The 17,286-nt window shown below is 36.2% G+C and overlaps 5 protein-coding genes across 8 annotated transcripts in view; 2 read left to right on the top strand and 3 right to left on the bottom strand.

Annotated features, from left to right (window-relative positions):
- Positions 1–404: 404 nt before the first annotated feature.
- Gpa2 (Glycoprotein hormone alpha 2) lies at positions 405–1,816 on the top strand. The gene is made up of 4 exons (XM_088203210.1): positions 405–1,196; positions 1,265–1,425; positions 1,503–1,607; positions 1,692–1,816. Exons 1-3 carry the CDS (start codon positions 1,079–1,081, stop codon positions 1,593–1,595), a joined length of 372 nt encoding a protein of 123 aa, XP_088059336.1. The 5' UTR covers positions 405–1,078; the 3' UTR covers positions 1,596–1,607; positions 1,692–1,816.
- Positions 1,817–3,265: 1,449 nt separating this feature from the next.
- Positions 3,266–5,516, bottom strand: Gpb5 (Glycoprotein hormone beta 5). Its single transcript, XM_088203209.1, has 3 exons — positions 5,285–5,516; positions 4,921–5,219; positions 3,266–3,671 (listed from the first exon to the last, which is right to left on the bottom strand). Exons 1-3 carry the CDS (start codon positions 5,304–5,306, stop codon positions 3,462–3,464), a joined length of 531 nt encoding a protein of 176 aa, XP_088059335.1. The 5' UTR covers positions 5,307–5,516; the 3' UTR covers positions 3,266–3,461.
- Positions 5,517–5,663: 147 nt separating this feature from the next.
- Positions 5,664–7,275, bottom strand: LOC148226380 (mitochondrial basic amino acids transporter-like). Its single transcript, XM_088203208.1, has 3 exons — positions 7,109–7,275; positions 6,911–7,029; positions 5,664–6,847 (listed from the first exon to the last, which is right to left on the bottom strand). The coding sequence occupies exons 2-3, from the start codon at positions 6,942–6,944 to the stop codon at positions 5,850–5,852; spliced, it is 1,032 nt and encodes a 343-aa protein (XP_088059334.1). The 5' UTR covers positions 6,945–7,029; positions 7,109–7,275; the 3' UTR covers positions 5,664–5,849.
- A 596-nt stretch (positions 7,276–7,871) lies between these two features.
- LOC148226381 (amino acid transporter heavy chain SLC3A1-like) lies at positions 7,872–14,386 on the top strand. Of its 4 annotated transcripts, none has more exons than XM_088203204.1 (4): positions 7,872–8,275; positions 12,429–12,514; positions 12,629–12,768; positions 12,836–14,386. In XM_088203204.1, exons 1-4 carry the CDS (start codon positions 8,229–8,231, stop codon positions 14,369–14,371), a joined length of 1,809 nt encoding a protein of 602 aa, XP_088059330.1. In that variant the 5' UTR covers positions 7,872–8,228; the 3' UTR covers positions 14,372–14,386. The 4 variants fall into 4 exon arrangements, with proteins under 4 accessions (XP_088059330.1, XP_088059332.1, XP_088059331.1 ...); XM_088203206.1 differs by lacking the exon at positions 7,872–8,275 and adding an exon at positions 12,097–12,323; XM_088203205.1 differs by lacking the exon at positions 7,872–8,275 and adding an exon at positions 12,097–12,217.
- The window catches only part of ex (FERM domain containing expanded), a 45,209-nt gene continuing 42,302 nt past the window's right edge, over positions 14,380–17,286 (bottom strand). The window contains exon 4 of the mRNA XM_088203202.1: positions 14,380–17,255. Within this exon, the coding sequence (XP_088059328.1) occupies positions 14,685–17,255 (2,571 nt within the window). The 3' untranslated portion in view covers positions 14,380–14,684. The remainder of the gene's footprint in view (positions 17,256–17,286) is intronic.

Here is a 17,286-nt window from a genome sequence, read left to right on the forward strand (position 1 = left end):
TAAATTGTTGTTTATTGTTTGCACATATTCAACCTATATCTTAGCTATTCGTTGATATATTTTTTTAGCGCATTCAGCTTAAGAACCACATTACATCGCAAAAATGCCGCTCCAAACAAGTGCCGCCCTGGGCGGTCCGCCCCTCTCCGCTCTCCTAGCTACGCCACTGTCTATTTGATACGAGATTATATTTTTTCAATTATATAGTTAAGTAGTACATAGAGTTCTTATTGTATTAAAAATGGTACGAGGGATGTAAGATGTCTTGAATGTGGTCTGTTTTTTAACGATTTTCAATACCGTCATTTTTTAATCAAATTTATTGCCTCTACTGCTATTTTTTTGTCAAAATCTCATTTTGATTATGGATAGACGTATCTCAACAATTTATCTTTTATTATAAATAAAAAATCATATGTGTCTATGAAAACATGTCAATAAGGAAATTCCAAGAAGACTGCAAAAATCATGTTTTCACTCAATAATTCTTGGTTCGCAAAGATTATTCTGAAATCATTTTTCTCGGATATTCGACCTCAGTTTTTATCTTTATAATATTTAGAGTAACAGTCAATAATGGTCATGGTTAATGTTCAGTAATTTAATAATATTATCAAATTAAAAAATTTAAGCGTTTTAAAATGAGTCACATTTAATTTCTAGTCTTTGCTTTCTTCAGAATAAAATATTTCAGTTATTCATTTATATTAAAGATTACAATTTTAATTTAAGCAAAATATTCAAATATTAGATATTAATGACATGCGCTATCATGTGGATAATTATCGTTCATAATGAGACGATCTCAATACAATGGTGGTACAAAAATAGACAATTAAACATATTCAAAGACGTTGACGTCAACGATTTTTTATTATCTTTATGAAAGCAATGCTTAACGCGACGAAAAATTCAAGGTGTGATTACATTTGAATAACGATTAAAAGTAAGGGTAAAAGGGCCGATATAAAAGCTTTCGCTGTCGTCTTACAGCCAGTTGACGAAAGCTTTCTTTTGTAGACAGTATTTTTTACACATATATATATTTATTTATCAAATATTTAATTATAAATTAAATATGTTCCCGTGGCTTGCGGCGTTTCTGGTAGCGCTGATAGCTTCGGGAACTCTCGGAGAAGCTACTGTAACTCATTCCGGGAAACAGGCATGGCAAAAGCCCGGATGTCATCGCTTAGGTATGAATTAGATATTGATTGAGTCGTTTTATAGACTGAATATCATAATTTTATCTACTGATTTTTAGGGCATAGCAGAACCTTACTCATACCAGGATGCGCCCCCTTTTCTGTAACGACCAATGCTTGTCGTGGCTATTGTGAATCTTGGGCTTTTCCATCAGGTGGGAAAGCGTCACAACCAGTAACTTCTCTGGCGCAATGTTGTAGTATCATAGATTCAGAGGACGTAAGTTAATCCTGTTAACATATATATTAATAACTATTATTGAATTATGATAGTGAACTTTAATTCTTGTTTCTCAGGTGATTGTTAAAGTACCGTGCGTGGAAGGCGAAAGAATTATTACATTGAAATCGGCAACTGCTTGTTCTTGTTATCATTGTCGCAAAGCATGATAATATAATAATGTTTGTATTTAATTAAATTGAACTATTTGTAAGTACATATATGTTTTTTTAAACATTTTGAACGTGATATTAATTATTTTCCAGGAAATATCCAACAACAGACACGACACCATTGCTAATGGATATTAAATTGATTTTTAAATTAAGTTTTATTATGTATTGTAATCATTAGATGTATACGAGAGATTTTCAAATAAAAAATTATGAATATGAAATGATTTATTTTATTATTTTTGGTGTTAAAATCACACTTACCAAATTATAATTGATAAGTAACGAAAACTGTGTTATCTATGACATAATACATAGTTTGTGAATGAAAAATATTATATTCCATATATTAAATTATCAATTTACAAAAATATTATGAATATTCTAAAAACTCTTGAAGGTAATAATTACATATATAATTAGTATAGTAAAGTAAACGAAAGTATTTTAGAACGGTATATGTTTTTTTTCGTTGCGATACAGACGGTTTGTATAATTGAAACATATTTGAGGTCAAATATTTTTTGTTATTAAATCTACTGCGGTCCAATTCATTTAATCACAAAAATTGGATTCCTTATATATTATTTATGTATTACTTATTTATGGTATACCCTGTTCCTGTTCCAGAAGATGAGACTACTTCCTGGAAAAAAAAACACACAGGAATGTTCCGTTCTATGCCTTTTAAAAAAAATATTTTTAGTTAATTGTTCAATATTATAATTATCACAACACCAGTGGTTATCAACGCATTTTTAATGACACAGAATTTATTACTGTGATACATGAAACAATAATATATTTGAATGTACGTATGTAATTACTTACATATTTATATAATTTATGCTTATATTTGTCAATCGTATGATATTTCTTCAATCTTACATACATATAGAGATATTATTTTCGATCCAATGTTTTAAAAAATCTCCTCTTTGTTTTTTTACATAATATAGGAATTTACTGTATGGGGATAGTATATATTAAGTGTCACATCCGATAGATGTAAAATATGTTTTGAACGTATTAAGACTTTGTTGAAAAAAAATGAGGCTTGTGAAAATGCAAATCTGTGATTATTCGTTGTAATATTCATCAGCAGGCTCGTTGTAGGAATTATTTCAACTTATCATGTGTTATTGAACCAGTTGTGTCACTGTTCCGAGACTATTTTGTATCAGAAATGTAAGTGTAAATATCCTAGCCCTACCATACAGCATTTTAGTGGCTCAGTCTAAATAAAAACGTATCATTCATCCTAGTTAGTATTTACCGCAAAATTGCATTCTGAACTTCCCTGAAATCGTTACATTTTCTTCATCGATAATCAATGAATCACTGTCTGAAGGAATTTCTTCTATTTATAAGAAAAGTTATTCGCCTAAGTATATTAACTATTTTAGAACATCTCTAATTATTTTTTTAAACTTTAATTTTTAAATTAAATTCTAAGTAAATTTAATTCTAAAAAAAATTAAATATTAGTAATAAAATCTTGAACTTTAAGGTTTTTTTATATAATAATCCGAAGTATCAATGGTGATTTATTTGAGATTTCATGGGATATTTCGATCGAAGGTTTCCAGAAGCAAATTCCAAATAAGAACCTCTATTTAATAAATATCGGACAAGAAAATAAAAGGTCTACTCAATATTATTTTTAATATAATATATTTTCAAATTTTTATTCACAATACAAAATGGTAATAGTAATAATAATACTTTCTTAAATTTTTTTCTAAAATATATATTACAATATAAATACATATAAAATAAATCATATTCGAATTATTTCATGTTTTTGGCTACTCTAAATATTTAATACTGATCAGCAAATAGCGAGGATTATTATTAAAAGATTCAACGCGGATGAGGTAGCCATCCACAGCTGGTGTCTGCAGATGTGCAAGCCGTGCAACGGCAATTGACAGGCTTAACATGGTGATAGATCCGGGCTTCGGGGGCTGCGCCCTCCTCGCAGTGCTGGAGATTAGTTATGCCCTCTCGTCTCGCTCCAAATCCGCAAACGGGATGCTTTGAGCGTTTATAAGGGAACTTCCATTCGGATATCTGAAATTTATAAAATATATGTATATTAGTTTTAGCACAATCGCGGACACAATTACCGTGATACTAAATTAATATAATATTACTGTACAAAATTTTTGCAGCAAAGTTTGTTTTTAGGTTTATAGTTTATAAGGAAATTACACCACTTAACAATTATATAATTTATTGCTACAAATAATTACGCCGCTGATTTTTTTTTAAATAATCAATTCATCTGTTTTCAACCATTTTGGTTTGATAAAGCACTAAAAAATATTTTTATTACTGATTATAATATTTTTTTTATTTAATGTAAATCCTTTTTAAAGATTAAAATAATATAATAAAAATAAAAATACATAAATATTTTTTGTGTGAAACATCCCTTGTGACATGACAGGCGTTAGCCCAATACGTTACAACGGAGTATAGACAATAATCTGATAAGTAAGTAGTGAGTATGTAATGTATATTTTATTAATTATAAACTATTATTACAGCTGACAATCAATAGATGTCACTATGCATGACCTATCTCGATTTTATTTTAATTATTCATCTGTGAAATTAGGAAAATCTAGGAAAACATAATCTGCGATGATCGATCTGAATTATAATTATATAATACTCACTAATCCTGATCTCCCAGATACGATACAAATTTAAAAACATGTTCATGTGGTATTCGAATCCAGGTCTTTCAGGTATTTGTCACCGATTTATACCAGTTTTGGTCTATAGTTTATTATGCTACAATACATTTAATTTATTAAAAAGCCAATTTGATCTATAGATTACTCAAGATTTAAAATGTAAAAAAATGTTAAAAACGTTAGTAGTAATGTATGTATTATGTAGCGATTTTATATATTTTATCGCGACTATATATAAAGCTTAGTTATATGAAATATTTGACTTTTATTTAGTACATAGCTTTACAAATGTATATATTCGACTACAGAAAAATATCTATACGTTTTATAAAATAAAATATATATATATATTGTATAATAAAAATTAAATCGACGATATATTTATGAAAACACAGAGTTATTTGGATATCTTATCTATGTGGGAAAAGAGAGCAAGATTTAGTATTTTGAATGTCTGTCTTATTGCAGAGTGAAATTTATCGAAATATTAAAATATAATTTATCAAAGTCATAACACATGACACAAAAATCCTATGTATCAAAGATTAATTGTGAAAAATATTTATAATAATTTCAAAATAAATAATATTTATAATGTATTGTAATTAAATTCATACTTCGTGTGAATCGCATCTCCCCCAGCAAGCTTCAAGAGCAACTGTATCCCAGCAGCGACGACCAGCTTCATCCTTTTGCTCAACTTTGACTTTGTACATCCGACGATGACAGCGAAGAGTATTCGCCTGCTTTTCCATGTGCGCCACTTCGGCTGAAGTGACTACTTCTTCGGTTCCTCCGTCGATTTCTTCGACCTCGCGGGACTCGAGCCAGTCGCCATTTTCAACAGCACATCCGACTTGTTCAACGTATACCAACATCAGACACATCCAAAGACACATAATGATAAGGTATACGCCTGTAAAAAACGATAACTTAAGCAATTCGATCGGTGTTTAATCTTTAGCGAAAGTCAATCAATACCTCCGTGTCGAAGATGACCCATCTTCGTGAAGGTGCGGAGAGTACTGCTAAGCGACGTTTTGGATCTTCAGAAATATATATATGCTTTGAATTGCGTAAAAGCTTTCATTATAATAATCGAAAGATCATGCTTTATAGGGTGGAAGAGTCATTTACATATTCACACTTCATAAAATGTCTTTAGCTTGAAAGATTGAGTCATATTTGAAAAAATATATAAAGAAAATGCAGATAGATGTATAAATAAAATATATTGTAAAAGTGTAAATAATATATAAATAAAACAAATTAAAAAATAATATAACAAACAAATAAATTATATAAAATGTTCTCATTGTCTTTCGCTGATGTTACTAGTAATAATTATCATAAAACTCAATCTCTTTCATATTGTTTATTGTTATTATCGATCTCGATTTATGACATGTATATTTTATTGTGAAAAAAATGCGAGCAGTGAAACATCACCTCCTTCCAAAATTTCTAAACAGACTGCCTCCATGACACAATCGTCACGTTCGTCTATTTTTTTGTCATTTCACAAAATGCCAATTCATAGCAAATATCAGCTTGTTATTTTTATATCCGCCAAAATACCCAATTTTACTGGAATTGACAATACGCAGCTACCGCAAATGCCGTTTTTACGTTTAACGTTGTGGAAGTCTTCGTGTAACTCGCTTATATCTCCAGAGCAAATGGTTTCGCTGAACATACTAGCAAACAGCAAACTCTTGTAAGCATGAGCCGCATAATGCATATCGCAAATTTGATTCGTTGGCTGTGTGTAATTATCTTGGAGCTTCATACACCAGCTCACAGCTCCAAAGCATGCCGCGTTGCTAGGGAATGCTCTCAGAAGCACTGCTGAAAGACCGCGAACCAAAAAGCGAGGTCCTTCTGCTGCCATGCTCTTCTTGAGACAATCGTAAGCGCTCGAGTATTGTCTGGGTCCTTTCATGCCGTCTGCTTGCAAGCGAGATTTGACAGAATCGACTGGGAACGATATCAACCAAGATGCTGTGCCGGCTAATCCGCCCGCCATCAATACTCTAAACGTGCTACAGTGTCCACCGTCGGCTCTCCTCGTCAACGCTTCGTATGTTACGAAATAACAAGCAAACGCAGGAGTGTCTCTAAGGATTGTAATACCCAAACCCCTAAATAGAGCACTAGGTCCTTCTTTTTTTGCAATCTGCATCAAACACTTCAACGGGCCACTAGCAACTCCTCCGTTGCCTAGTTGCATCCTAGTTTTGGCCAACTCTACAGGACTGCATACGAAAGATTGCAAGAATCCGGCAGCAGCACCAGCTACTGCGTGCGATTTAAGTGTACTTGGATCAGAGCATTGACGTTGAACTCCTCCATAAGCTCCGAATACGATGGCATTCACGAAAGCAACGCCGGCCATTGGACTTGTGACTCCTCGATAAAGCCCTCGAACCGAATCTTTAGCTATGACGTTCTTCACGCATCCGAAAATGCCAGTGCCATTATTTTGAACCTGCATCATGACTTTGATTGTGTCCAAAGGATGACCAACTACAACTCCAGCGCAGCCTGTAAAAATTATAAAAATATAATATTTTTCTCAAGCAACTAAAACTCCAAATCCAAGCTTACCTCCAACGCATCCAGCTATAAAATCCATCGCCATTTTTAATGGTTTATGTTAAATTAAATATTTATTTTAAATGCTTCTTCTGATATTTTATTATCAACCACGTAATTTGATCGTGTTTCTATAAATATATTATAAATTATTGTTTAAGTAAATAATTTTATTTGGTATAAATTGTTTTTTATAGATTGAAAATGTACCTTAAATCTCTCTCTCCTACGATGAAATCGTGTCACTCTATGAAAATCTGCAACGATATAAAAGTACTGATCGATGTTCGAGAATGGCGAATGGATGGGACACAGAGTGGGAGGCGTGAGCTTATCTTGAGGTCGCGCCCTCGTCGGCCCCCGCTGCCCCTGTGATATATTTGACCACGAGTTAACGTGACGACGTATTTCAAAGAATCTCACATTTTATTTCGACTAACCAATCAGCAACGATAGAGGCAGACACACTCCGCACCTCATTCACGTCACGTGACAGGGTCAATAATAATAATAAAAATACCAAAAAAATAAGTTTAGTAATAAAACAACATGATTACCATATCAATTCATTTAATATCATAGCTTTTAAATCCCACAAAAGTCGAAGTTTATCTTATTTATATATAATTCTTCTAAAATTCAGCTATATCAGCGTTTTTAACGGTTAATTCAACAAGACTTATGATCAAAGTTATGACTATTTAGCAATATAAGCATATTTACTGGCAAACAGTGTGATTATTTGTGGCCATTTAGTCATTATGGCTGACCATCCCTAAAGGCTGATTTACACGCTCCCAGTTGCTGGCATGCCAGCTGAAAGTTGACTTGAACGAAGCTACTGGCATTCCAGCTCACTGGCGGTTTGCCGTTTACACAGTGCCTGCAATTGAAAGAACCATTGTTAAGAAAAAGCGACTTGCGGGCGACAGTTGTCGTTTTAAGCGATGCCACTCACCTTGCGCCAGTACGGTAAGGTGGTGGTAGAGGGAGCTGGGGTGTCAGTTAAGCAAACATATTTGTTCTGCTGGAGCTGCCAGTGGCGCATTGGCTTCTCCAGTGACTGGAGTTAAGCGTTTACACGATGTTTGTCGCTGGCATCCAGTTACTGGCAAACTCAACTGGCCCGGCAACGGCCTGTCGGCGTTGAGAAATATTTTTTTTTTAAGAATTTATTGTTTTCAAGAATATTATTTTTAGAATCATATAAAAAAATGAAAACATGTGGAGAATAATTGTAAAAAGAGATGGAGAGTATATACGTACTTAAAAGTACTACAAGTTTTATTTTTTAACTCATTATTCCGCACCTTAAAAAACGTCAAGACTTATGGAACAACCTGATAAATCATATTCACGGATCTTTTTATATCTTAGGTATGTCATTTTAAGTTTTCTTTTCACTTATACTTATTTTATACATTATTATTTACACTCGCTCTAGTGGTTTTTTAACAGATAAAATACTAATTTGTCGTATAAAAAGGCCACGTGATAATAGGGAAAAATCCTAATTAATTATTATCACAAAAGGCAAAGTGTAGCATTACCACTCGTGTATAGCACATGAAGTTAGTCGCGAGTGAACTAACAAATAATTTATAACTGATTTGAACTAACAAATGCCTGATTCGGAGTACCATTCTCAAAATTATTTGTATTAGTACTAGAAGTTTATAGGTCAAAAGTGCACTCTTTTGAATTTTTATCGCAATTTTATCATAACTATATAGCCAATAATACAGATTTCAAAGAGCATTTTTGCGTTTAAGTCTTTCCTAAGGTTCAAATGATAAATACGTTTATTTATCTTCTGTGCTGCTAGATTATGTTTATTCGGTCAATGAATGCAAGCAAAAAATAAAAATATAGCGATAAATGTATATTTAATGTAAACTATTTAAAAATAAATTAAAACTCGACTTATACAAAAAAAAAGTTAGTGGTTGTTTTTCCTAAGCATTACAGAACCTAGTATTTTTATTTGCGATAACAAAGGTCAAGACTTTTTTCTATTCCATTTTGTTACGTATATGTACATTCAAATAAAATTGCGTATGTATTCGTGTTTATAAATATCATGCAATTTTCCTGCCCGTTAATAATCTTGAGGTCATGACAGTATTGTAATAAAATATTAAAGAATCTCCACCAACAATAAAAAACTGGAATATTCAGAAAATTCCGGATTTTTTTTGTTCATTAAGACAGTAGCGTGATTGGGAGTGTGCAAAGTTTACTAAGCAGAAGGGCGAACGCTTTTCAGGGCTCCAATTTTTTTAAATAACATATATTGTTAGTAACGTTATTAAATGTATTTTTGTTTAACTTGTACGAAATATGATTTAAATTATCTGCAAGCATAAACTTTTACAATCAAAGTTCACGTTTTATTAACACCTTATACATGCGTTACAGCTTTATATATATATATGTATATATATCCATATTTATAGAATTTTATTAAATATATGTATTTCATAGTATTAAGCTGGTGGCTTATTTACAAACATCTGATATATTTACGCGACGTACAAACTATCACGTGAATATCACATTATGATAAAAATTATGAACGCTTACATTATAATATAATCTAAATAATTAATTCAGTACGATTAAGACAATAGTAACAAACCTATTTTTTACTATTCAGTTTTTTTTTGGTTAGCAACAAAATTTTTAGGACTGCGATAACCCTAAGAAGTTGAAATTGTAAATATAGATAAATTAATTTATACAACAATAATGATTGCAGTTGTTATTGTTAATGTATCATTTAAAAACTGTACAGGCGTGTAGCAAAGATGCATATTTCTTTTTCAGATATCAAAAAATCTGTATAAATTTAATTAAGTAATAATAAATTATCACTAAATAAACAAATAAATAAAAGCATGAGTTCAGAATGGAAGCTATTGTCATAATATCATTTAATTTGTGTAAAAATAAAAATTATCGAAAAACACACATGACCTGCTGGCGATTGGTGACAATCTGAGCGTCTTATTAAAGTTTTTTAATACCCGCAAACCGAAAGTTCAACTTTGATAATATGATAAAAATGTAAATAACAATGATAACATCGTATCAAAACAAAAATTCCATATTCATAACCTTAATACGTTCCGTTGGGATTTATTTTCTTCTTTTCTTCTGTTTTTTTAAATAGTACATTAAAATACGATAATGCTTCTTAGACGTCACATTAACGTGCGACCATTATCTAAATACAATAAAAATGCGAAAAGGAGTATGAAATTTGATTAGGAAGGTCGACAGTTCATTTGGGTGTTATAACACGGATTTGGCCAATGACGCCATTTTTAGTTTAATTACAGTATACAAATTTAAATTAATGCTAACAGAGCTTAACTTATCGATTTTTATTTTTTATAGAATTCATGTGTATTCATTCATTTATAAGATTCATATTTATATTCAATTGCAATATACATAATAAAAAAAACTAGAGCTATATAAATCTATAAAATATAGACCTAAAGGTCGAAACAAAGTTATTTAATGTTTTAACTATACCAGATGAATCCAGCTTGATCCAGTTTTTAGCAAATTTTACTTGGGGTCATGTTTTTATTTTAACTAACGTACTTTGATAACTCTCCCATTTGTGTCTTGAATGACGGGTTGTTTCATTATTTTCGCGTTTTAAATCTAATGACTTGTTTATTTATCAGTCAACGAAAACATAATAAAAATAATAAACATAATGAGATAGTGTTGATTTGAAGTTTAATGTTTATATATGCAATGTTCAATGGTTTGTAAAACAGCACATTAAAAATTCGTTTCGTCAATCAATTAATTAACTAACAAACATAATTAAGATCAATCAACAATGATAATTATTCTTTGATTTCATTCAAAAGCGATAATAATAAAGTTTTAATTAGGAAAAGATAACTACAAATATTTGATAAACAAAATATATATTAAATGACACGTGCTGCCATCTATAATGGAAATTTAAAAAAGTTATTAACTTCGATATTCTCTGTAATTTATTATTTTGCTATCGCATTTGGTTGCTAAAAGTATACAAGTTTTAAATTAAAAATGTCTTAAAAAGTAGTTAGTTTAAAAATATTTTAATTATTTTTATGATGCTGCCATCTATTGCCTTAAAAAATATGAATCTTTCTAAATTTCGATAACAGATGTCTCCGTCTATAATTGTTTTGGTCATGCGCAGTGATGCAATTGGTCAACATTTGGTCTTAACAAGAAATAAAATGTCTACAAAATATTGCGCAATAAATTGTATTATATAAAGACTACCTAAAAAGAAAAACACACAACTAACATTTCTGTCGAAAATGAGAGATACTATTTAATACATTAAATTTAGTGCTGAAAAGTGAATAAATATTATTGAAAAACAGCTATTATCTGCTAGAAAACTAAATAGTTAAGAATTTATTAATATGGAAACTAATGTGACATTGCTGTGTATTGATGCATTTACAATAATATAAGAATTAAAGACACACTTTTGTCTATATTTTAAACAAAATAAACACTAACCAAAAAGGATTGTAGATGGGTTAGCAAAGATTCAGCTTTTTTTGGGTGTGTCTGACCTGGTTGAAAAGTTTATTATGAAACTTTAAAGAACTTTAAATCCACTGGTAAATTTACAGATATGCATCACAATGCTATATTTCGTTAAATATCGATAAAAATCACAACTACTTCAAAAAAAATTTACGACCCTAAATTGTACGTATTGCAGGAGAAAGGATCAATAAATAATATAAAAAATGATTTTAATATATTGCTAAAGATTTTCATAAGAATATATTAAAACAAAATTGTCAAATATTACATATTTGACCTTAAAGATGAAGATTTTGTTGTAATTTTATTTTTACTGTTAAAATCTACTGTTAATTATTTCACTGCGATAAATGGCGGTAACAACCTACAAATACGAGTAAGTATTGTAACAACCAAGTTTAAGAATCAGCGACAATTATTAATCTATTTTAGATTATATTAATGGGTTTATATATAAAAATATTTATCGTGTAATTTTCTCATTCATTGATATGTTGATTTTATATAGAAATTTATATTTTGCAAAGTTTAAATTTTACTCAATATAATATTTTTCATAAAGCTCAATATTGCGCAATATTCTCAATATCTCACTTTATACTGAAAAGCAGAACAAATGTATATATAGAAAAACTAGCATACTGTGCTAATACGTTCGACCTTCCACACGCTGTGTTTGTTCCGAATGCTGTGATTTTTGTATAAATTCTACAAATTTGTTTCCAAGAAACGACGCAAAATGTACACAATATTTATATTCTCTGTTTGCAAACTGTCCACTTGAACTCGTCAATTTAACTCGTTAACCTCTCTGTGTTTATAGCATAGTTGGCTTCCACATTAATAAGTAAGATACTAACCTATTCTTCTGTTTGTTAATACTGCTGCATGTTTCTTTCATATTCATTCATTCAACAACGTTTAACCGGACATTTGATTCATTTTTCTATAGGTCATTAGAAATGGAGCAGCAGGAAGCATTATTAGACGACGGTTCTCCATCTCCAAGACCTCCAACTCCTATACTACCAGTTGGAGGTAAGAATTTATAACTATTGTTATGTAAAAAGTGACTTGTAAATAATCAATAATTTAATGACATACATATGTCTATATGTATATAAATTGATATATTATCTTTTTATTCTTCAGATGGTTGTACCGGAGAAGGAGATTCGAGCTCTGCCGGATCTGTTTTACCTGCAGATGCTGTTTCAGCACAGCTCATCAACAACATAACCATGTTGGATTACCATTCTCTGGGAAAAACTACAACTCTTATCGACGATCCAGTATTTACTACAAAGCATACTTTATATATTATAATAGTAAAGATTTTAATGTATCTTTCACTTTCAGGAAGACATCGGTGTGACTAACGGGATGGGCATAGGACCGGCTGTCGGTCAATTGCCTCAATTGTTAACGTGGAATTGGCCGCTCATCAGACGCTTTCTCTTTTGGGTGGTTTTGTCTGCTATTTTTGCATGCGTGGCAACCGTCATAGGAATGGTCGCAACTCTACCTCGAACGTGTAATCCAGTCTTACCGTGGTATCAAGGCCAGCTCTTCTACGAAATTTTTCCTGCTAGTTTTCAAGATACGAACGGCGACGGTATCGGTGATTTAAGAGGCATTTCTAAAAAGATTGAATATATAGAGAAATTAGGGGCAAAAGTAGTACGTCTTAATTCAATTTTCCAATCATATCATTATCCGGAAAACTATAAAAACATCACTTCTCTAATGGAAATCGACAAATCGCTGGGCACGGTTCAAGACTTTGCGGCGCTCGCTAGCAGTCTACATGCTAGAAATATGTCTTTGGTCATCGATCTACCGATCTATCCGTTCGTCCTTAAAATGGAAAACATATACAACAACATCAGATTGAATAGCACCGATTCTAATTTGACCCATCTTAAAAGTGCAATTTCTGTAGAAAATCAAATTACGACTGCTATTAAATTTTGGATATCGAATGGAGCTGATGGATTTTATTTGAAAGGCGCAGAACATTTGATCGATGACACTCATTTCACAGATTCGCTCAAAGAATGGAAGAAGATAATCGGATTCGATAGAGTATTGATCATAAGTCACGATGCATTACTCAACGCTAGGTTTCACATAGTCAACAGCATAACATACTCCGTCGATTTGATCGATGTGTTTTTAGATGTGAGCAACGGTAGTGAACATATTAAATCTCAAGTGAATAAAGTGTTGAGCGATGTAATGTGGACGAAACCAGGATGTCCATGGGTGCATTGGTCTGTTGGAAACGTAGAAACGAAAAGGTTATCGTCCAAAATACCTCAGAATAATACTCTATCCGCTATATTATTGAGCATGATGTTACCCGGAACACCAAGCATATTTTACGGAGACGAAGTAGCACTGCGAGAACTGTCTGAGCCGGAAGAGGACTACCACGAGTCGAAGAAGGTTCATAATTTAACACCGATGCTTTGGCCGGATGTCGAATCACAATTCACAACAGGAAAAGTGTTGCCTTGGTTGACGGCCGGTGATTATCATATGGAGCGAGTTCCGTTCGACAACGTAAAAATTATTCGATCTCTCGCGGACGTAAGAACCAAAGCGTCTTCCATATATGTTAACGCTGTTTGGAGAGACGGAACAATGCTACCCAACACGCAGCTGAGATACTCTGGAAAAGCAATCGTGGTGCAAAGATGGTATCCTAGAAAGACGTCGTACGTGTTCGTTTCTAACTTGGGTAAGACGAATTTTAGTGCAGATCTATCGTCATGGTTCTACGGAGGTACGGTAGTGGTCAGTTCTAATATGGAACTTCTAGGCGAGGAGGTCGTCTTTAAAGCTGTCGATTTAATGCCTGCAGAGGTAATTATAATAAAGTTAGAGAAATAAAAGCGTGATTTTAGATTGTGTATTATTATTTATATATGTATATATATATAAAATACTATTTTCAGCGTACAAAACTAGTATAGGATTGTATCGCTCTGTACATATATTTAAAAATAAACGAAAGCACCAAAGAACTCGCTCGATCGTATAATTTATTGCAATACGTAGTCGATTTGTCTGTAGTGTTTTTGCGAGACTGAATCAATTGAGCAAATATATTCTAAAATTAGATTCGCGAACGGATTAATATTAATTAATTATATACATATTACGATATGTCATATTAGAACAACTAATAGAGTAAATCGAGGCACTATGCGATGGCTGGCGACCGAGGATCGGGCACGTAAGTGTTGGCGGTGGCGCGCGGCGCCGGATGAGGTAAGGCCGGTAGAGCGTCTCCGGGGTGTCGGTGGCAACCCCTCCGAGAGGGCCCTTTGCCGACGCCGCCCCCGCCCATGGACACTGGCCTCTTGCCCTTGCCTCGCTCTCCTCTCTCGCGCTCCCCGTGCCGAGGCATCACGAACGCCTTGGTCTGTTTCAGCAGCGATTTGTCGTTGCAAAGCGCCGAGATCAGTGGCAGGTCCAGGTTTTTGCTCTTTTCTCTGAGTGCCTTTATGTCCATCGGCTCAGGGGCAGGTTTAGTTGGGGGTGGCGGCTCTCTGGGCGGAGGGCGACGCGGGTAAGGCGGTGGCGGCGGAGGGAGACGACGCGATCTGGGCGCCGATCCGAGACTGTTGAGGATGTTATCGTCCGAGACGGTCCTTCCGAACGGGGGAGGCGGAGGGTCTCTTCTCGGCGGAATCGCGCACGGAGGTAATCTTACGTAGGTGTCTGAGAGAGCTTGGGCAGAGCCGCCGCCTCTGCTGCGACAGAGCGCGCCTCGGGGACACATGGCCGCTATTTTACTATCTAGGTAATCCTGCTGACTGATGGCCGGATCTTGCATGGGGTACACGACGTAATCTACATCGCTGTAGAGCTGTCGTCTGTATTGCTCTATTTGTGACCGCGCCAGCTGGCTGGTGTACACGGTGAGCGGCGGCGGAGGGGCTGGAGCGGCCCAACTAGGCTCCGCCGTGGGACTCACCGCGCTGGCGTGCGCTCTGAGGACGGTCACGTGCGGCACCATAGGCAAAAATCTAGCAGGATACGCGCGACCCGGGTACGGTGGAGGATCGCGCACCGGTATGCCCAATCTCAACTCTCGGAGACTTCCGGACAGGTCGCAATCCGGAAGGGTCTGGTGTTCGGACTCGTAAGGCGGAGGCGGTTTGAAGAGAGCCGACGAGCTCTGAAACGAGACGCTGTTTCCCAACGCCTCCACCGCTTCCAACACGTTCGGTAAGGACACGTTGTGGCGATTGGCGCTATCGATTCTCTTCGGAGGTATGGGTGGCGGTGGAGAATACGATCTCTCGTCTTCCGGATAGCCGTCTTCCGAGGGCGCGGTGTCTTCGTGGCCAGGAAGATAGCTGCGGCCGTTTGGCCTTGGCAGAGTCACGTAGTCGCTCTCAGAGTTTTGTGGCTCGTGGACCAATGGCGGCGGCGGAGCCGGAGGGGGCGGATACTCCCCTCGTCCGACAATGAGGTCGCTGAGTTCCTCGGCACTGAGCGGGCCGAGTTGCGCGTCGGTGGGGTCGGTACCGTCGCCGTGGAACGATTCGGCTCCACTCGCGTTGGAGTCCGCCCGAGCTCGGAAAGACGAGTTCGGCTCCGCGCCGTCGACGCTGTCTCCCGAGACGAAGCTCTCGTCGTTGTAAAAGCTAGCGCACTCGGAAGCTGCGACTCCTCCGTTGCGCGGCCCCAGCGAAGAGACGCTTTCCGTCCTGTAACTGGACGAGCGAAGACTAGAAACGTCTCTGTGTGGCGCGCGCGGTCCGGGTCGAAAGCTTCCGTAGTCGAGGCTGCCGTCGTCGCTGGCTGGCACGGCCGCCGAGCCGGTGGTCATTGTGTATACTCCGCTGGTCTCGCTGGAGGCGGCGGGGGTCATGCAGGATTCGGCGTTGGCTGCTACTACAGTGCTGCCGGATGAGGAACACCGCGAGCCCTGCGCGACCGCGCGCGTCGTCGTCCCCGCTTCGACGTTCGACCGCACCAAAGCGCAGTTCTCGACGACGACGGCGACTGGAGGAGAGTCTATCATGATCTCGAGCTCGTCCTCGGAGTGCACGCGATCGCTCACGATACCGGAGGTGGTGTTAGAACTTGCACTCGATATCACGGATATCCTCTGCTCGCATTTGTCTTTGTTGTACGGCAGATTGAGCGCGCCATCGTAGGTGAAGCGGCTCTTGTCTTCCTCTTCTTCCTCTTCCTTCTTGAGTATGTCCGTCAGTTTGAGAGCCATCTTCATGGAAAACTGATGCGTCTCCTTACAAAGTGTCAGCAGCAGTTTGCTTTTCTCGTCTCCCGAGGAATATAGGGTGATTCTGCTCTCGCCGGCTTTGATTTCGAACTTTTTCCGGTCGAAACTCAGCTTTCCGATCGAGGGCCAAGGGAAGGAAGCGGGAGGCCTGGAGTCGGGCGCGACGGTGAGTCCGGCGGCTCGCACGTACAGTCGCACGGATCCGGGCTCGGCCTCGGCCTTGTGGGCTCGGAGCCGGTAACAGTGTGCGTTGAGCTGGTCCGAGGCGCACGCCTCCCGCAGGTACTGGATCTCGGCTTCGGTGGGATCTTGGAGACTGTCGATGCGCACGGCCAGGGCGTTAAGTCGGTTGCGCGACGCCACCGGCAAGGAAGCGGCTCTCGCCACCACCTCCTGCCGGAGCTGTCTTACGTATTGGCGTCGCGCACCGGCGTCACGCACCAACGAGGCGCTCTCCACGTAGAACTGCACTCTGAGATGCAGCTCCAGGAGCGGCCTTCCGTTGGCGTCAAGACCCTGAAAATATAAAAAAAACATTAGCGGATGC

Source organism: Plectrocnemia conspersa, unplaced genomic scaffold (assembly GCF_051122295.1).
Source record: "Plectrocnemia conspersa isolate PC_06_02 unplaced genomic scaffold, ASM5112229v1 ptg000014l, whole genome shotgun sequence".
Classification (NCBI taxonomy): Eukaryota; Metazoa; Arthropoda; class Insecta; order Trichoptera; family Polycentropodidae; genus Plectrocnemia; species Plectrocnemia conspersa.

Bases quoted from the DNA above. Each gene is read 5' to 3' on its own strand.
- Gpa2 (XM_088203210.1), top strand. From the start codon at position 1,079: ATGTTCCCGTGGCTTGCGGCGTTTCTGGTAGCGCTGATAGCTTCGGGA. The intron at 1,197-1,264 runs GTATGAATTAGA...ACTGATTTTTAG, and splicing joins GCCCGGATGTCATCGCTTAG to GGCATAGCAGAACCTTACTC. The intron at 1,426-1,502 runs GTAAGTTAATCC...CTTGTTTCTCAG, and splicing joins GTATCATAGATTCAGAGGAC to GTGATTGTTAAAGTACCGTG.
- Gpb5 (XM_088203209.1), bottom strand. From the start codon at position 5,306: ATGGGTCATCTTCGACACGGAG. The intron at 5,220-5,284 runs GTATTGATTGAC...CGTTTTTTACAG, and splicing joins GGGTCATCTTCGACACGGAG to GCGTATACCTTATCATTATG. The intron at 3,672-4,920 runs GTATGAATTTAA...TATAAATTTCAG, and splicing joins GGAGATGCGATTCACACGAA to ATATCCGAATGGAAGTTCCC.
- LOC148226380 (XM_088203208.1), bottom strand. From the start codon at position 6,944: ATGGCGATGGATTTTATAGCTGGATGCGTTGGAG. The intron at 6,848-6,910 runs GTAAGCTTGGAT...TAATTTTTACAG, and splicing joins TATAGCTGGATGCGTTGGAG to GCTGCGCTGGAGTTGTAGTT.
- LOC148226381 (XM_088203204.1), top strand. From the start codon at position 8,229: ATGGAACAACCTGATAAATCATATTCACGGATCTTTTTATATCTTAG. The intron at 8,276-12,428 runs GTATGTCATTTT...ATTTTTCTATAG, and splicing joins CGGATCTTTTTATATCTTAG to GTCATTAGAAATGGAGCAGC. The intron at 12,515-12,628 runs GTAAGAATTTAT...TTTATTCTTCAG, and splicing joins TCCTATACTACCAGTTGGAG to ATGGTTGTACCGGAGAAGGA.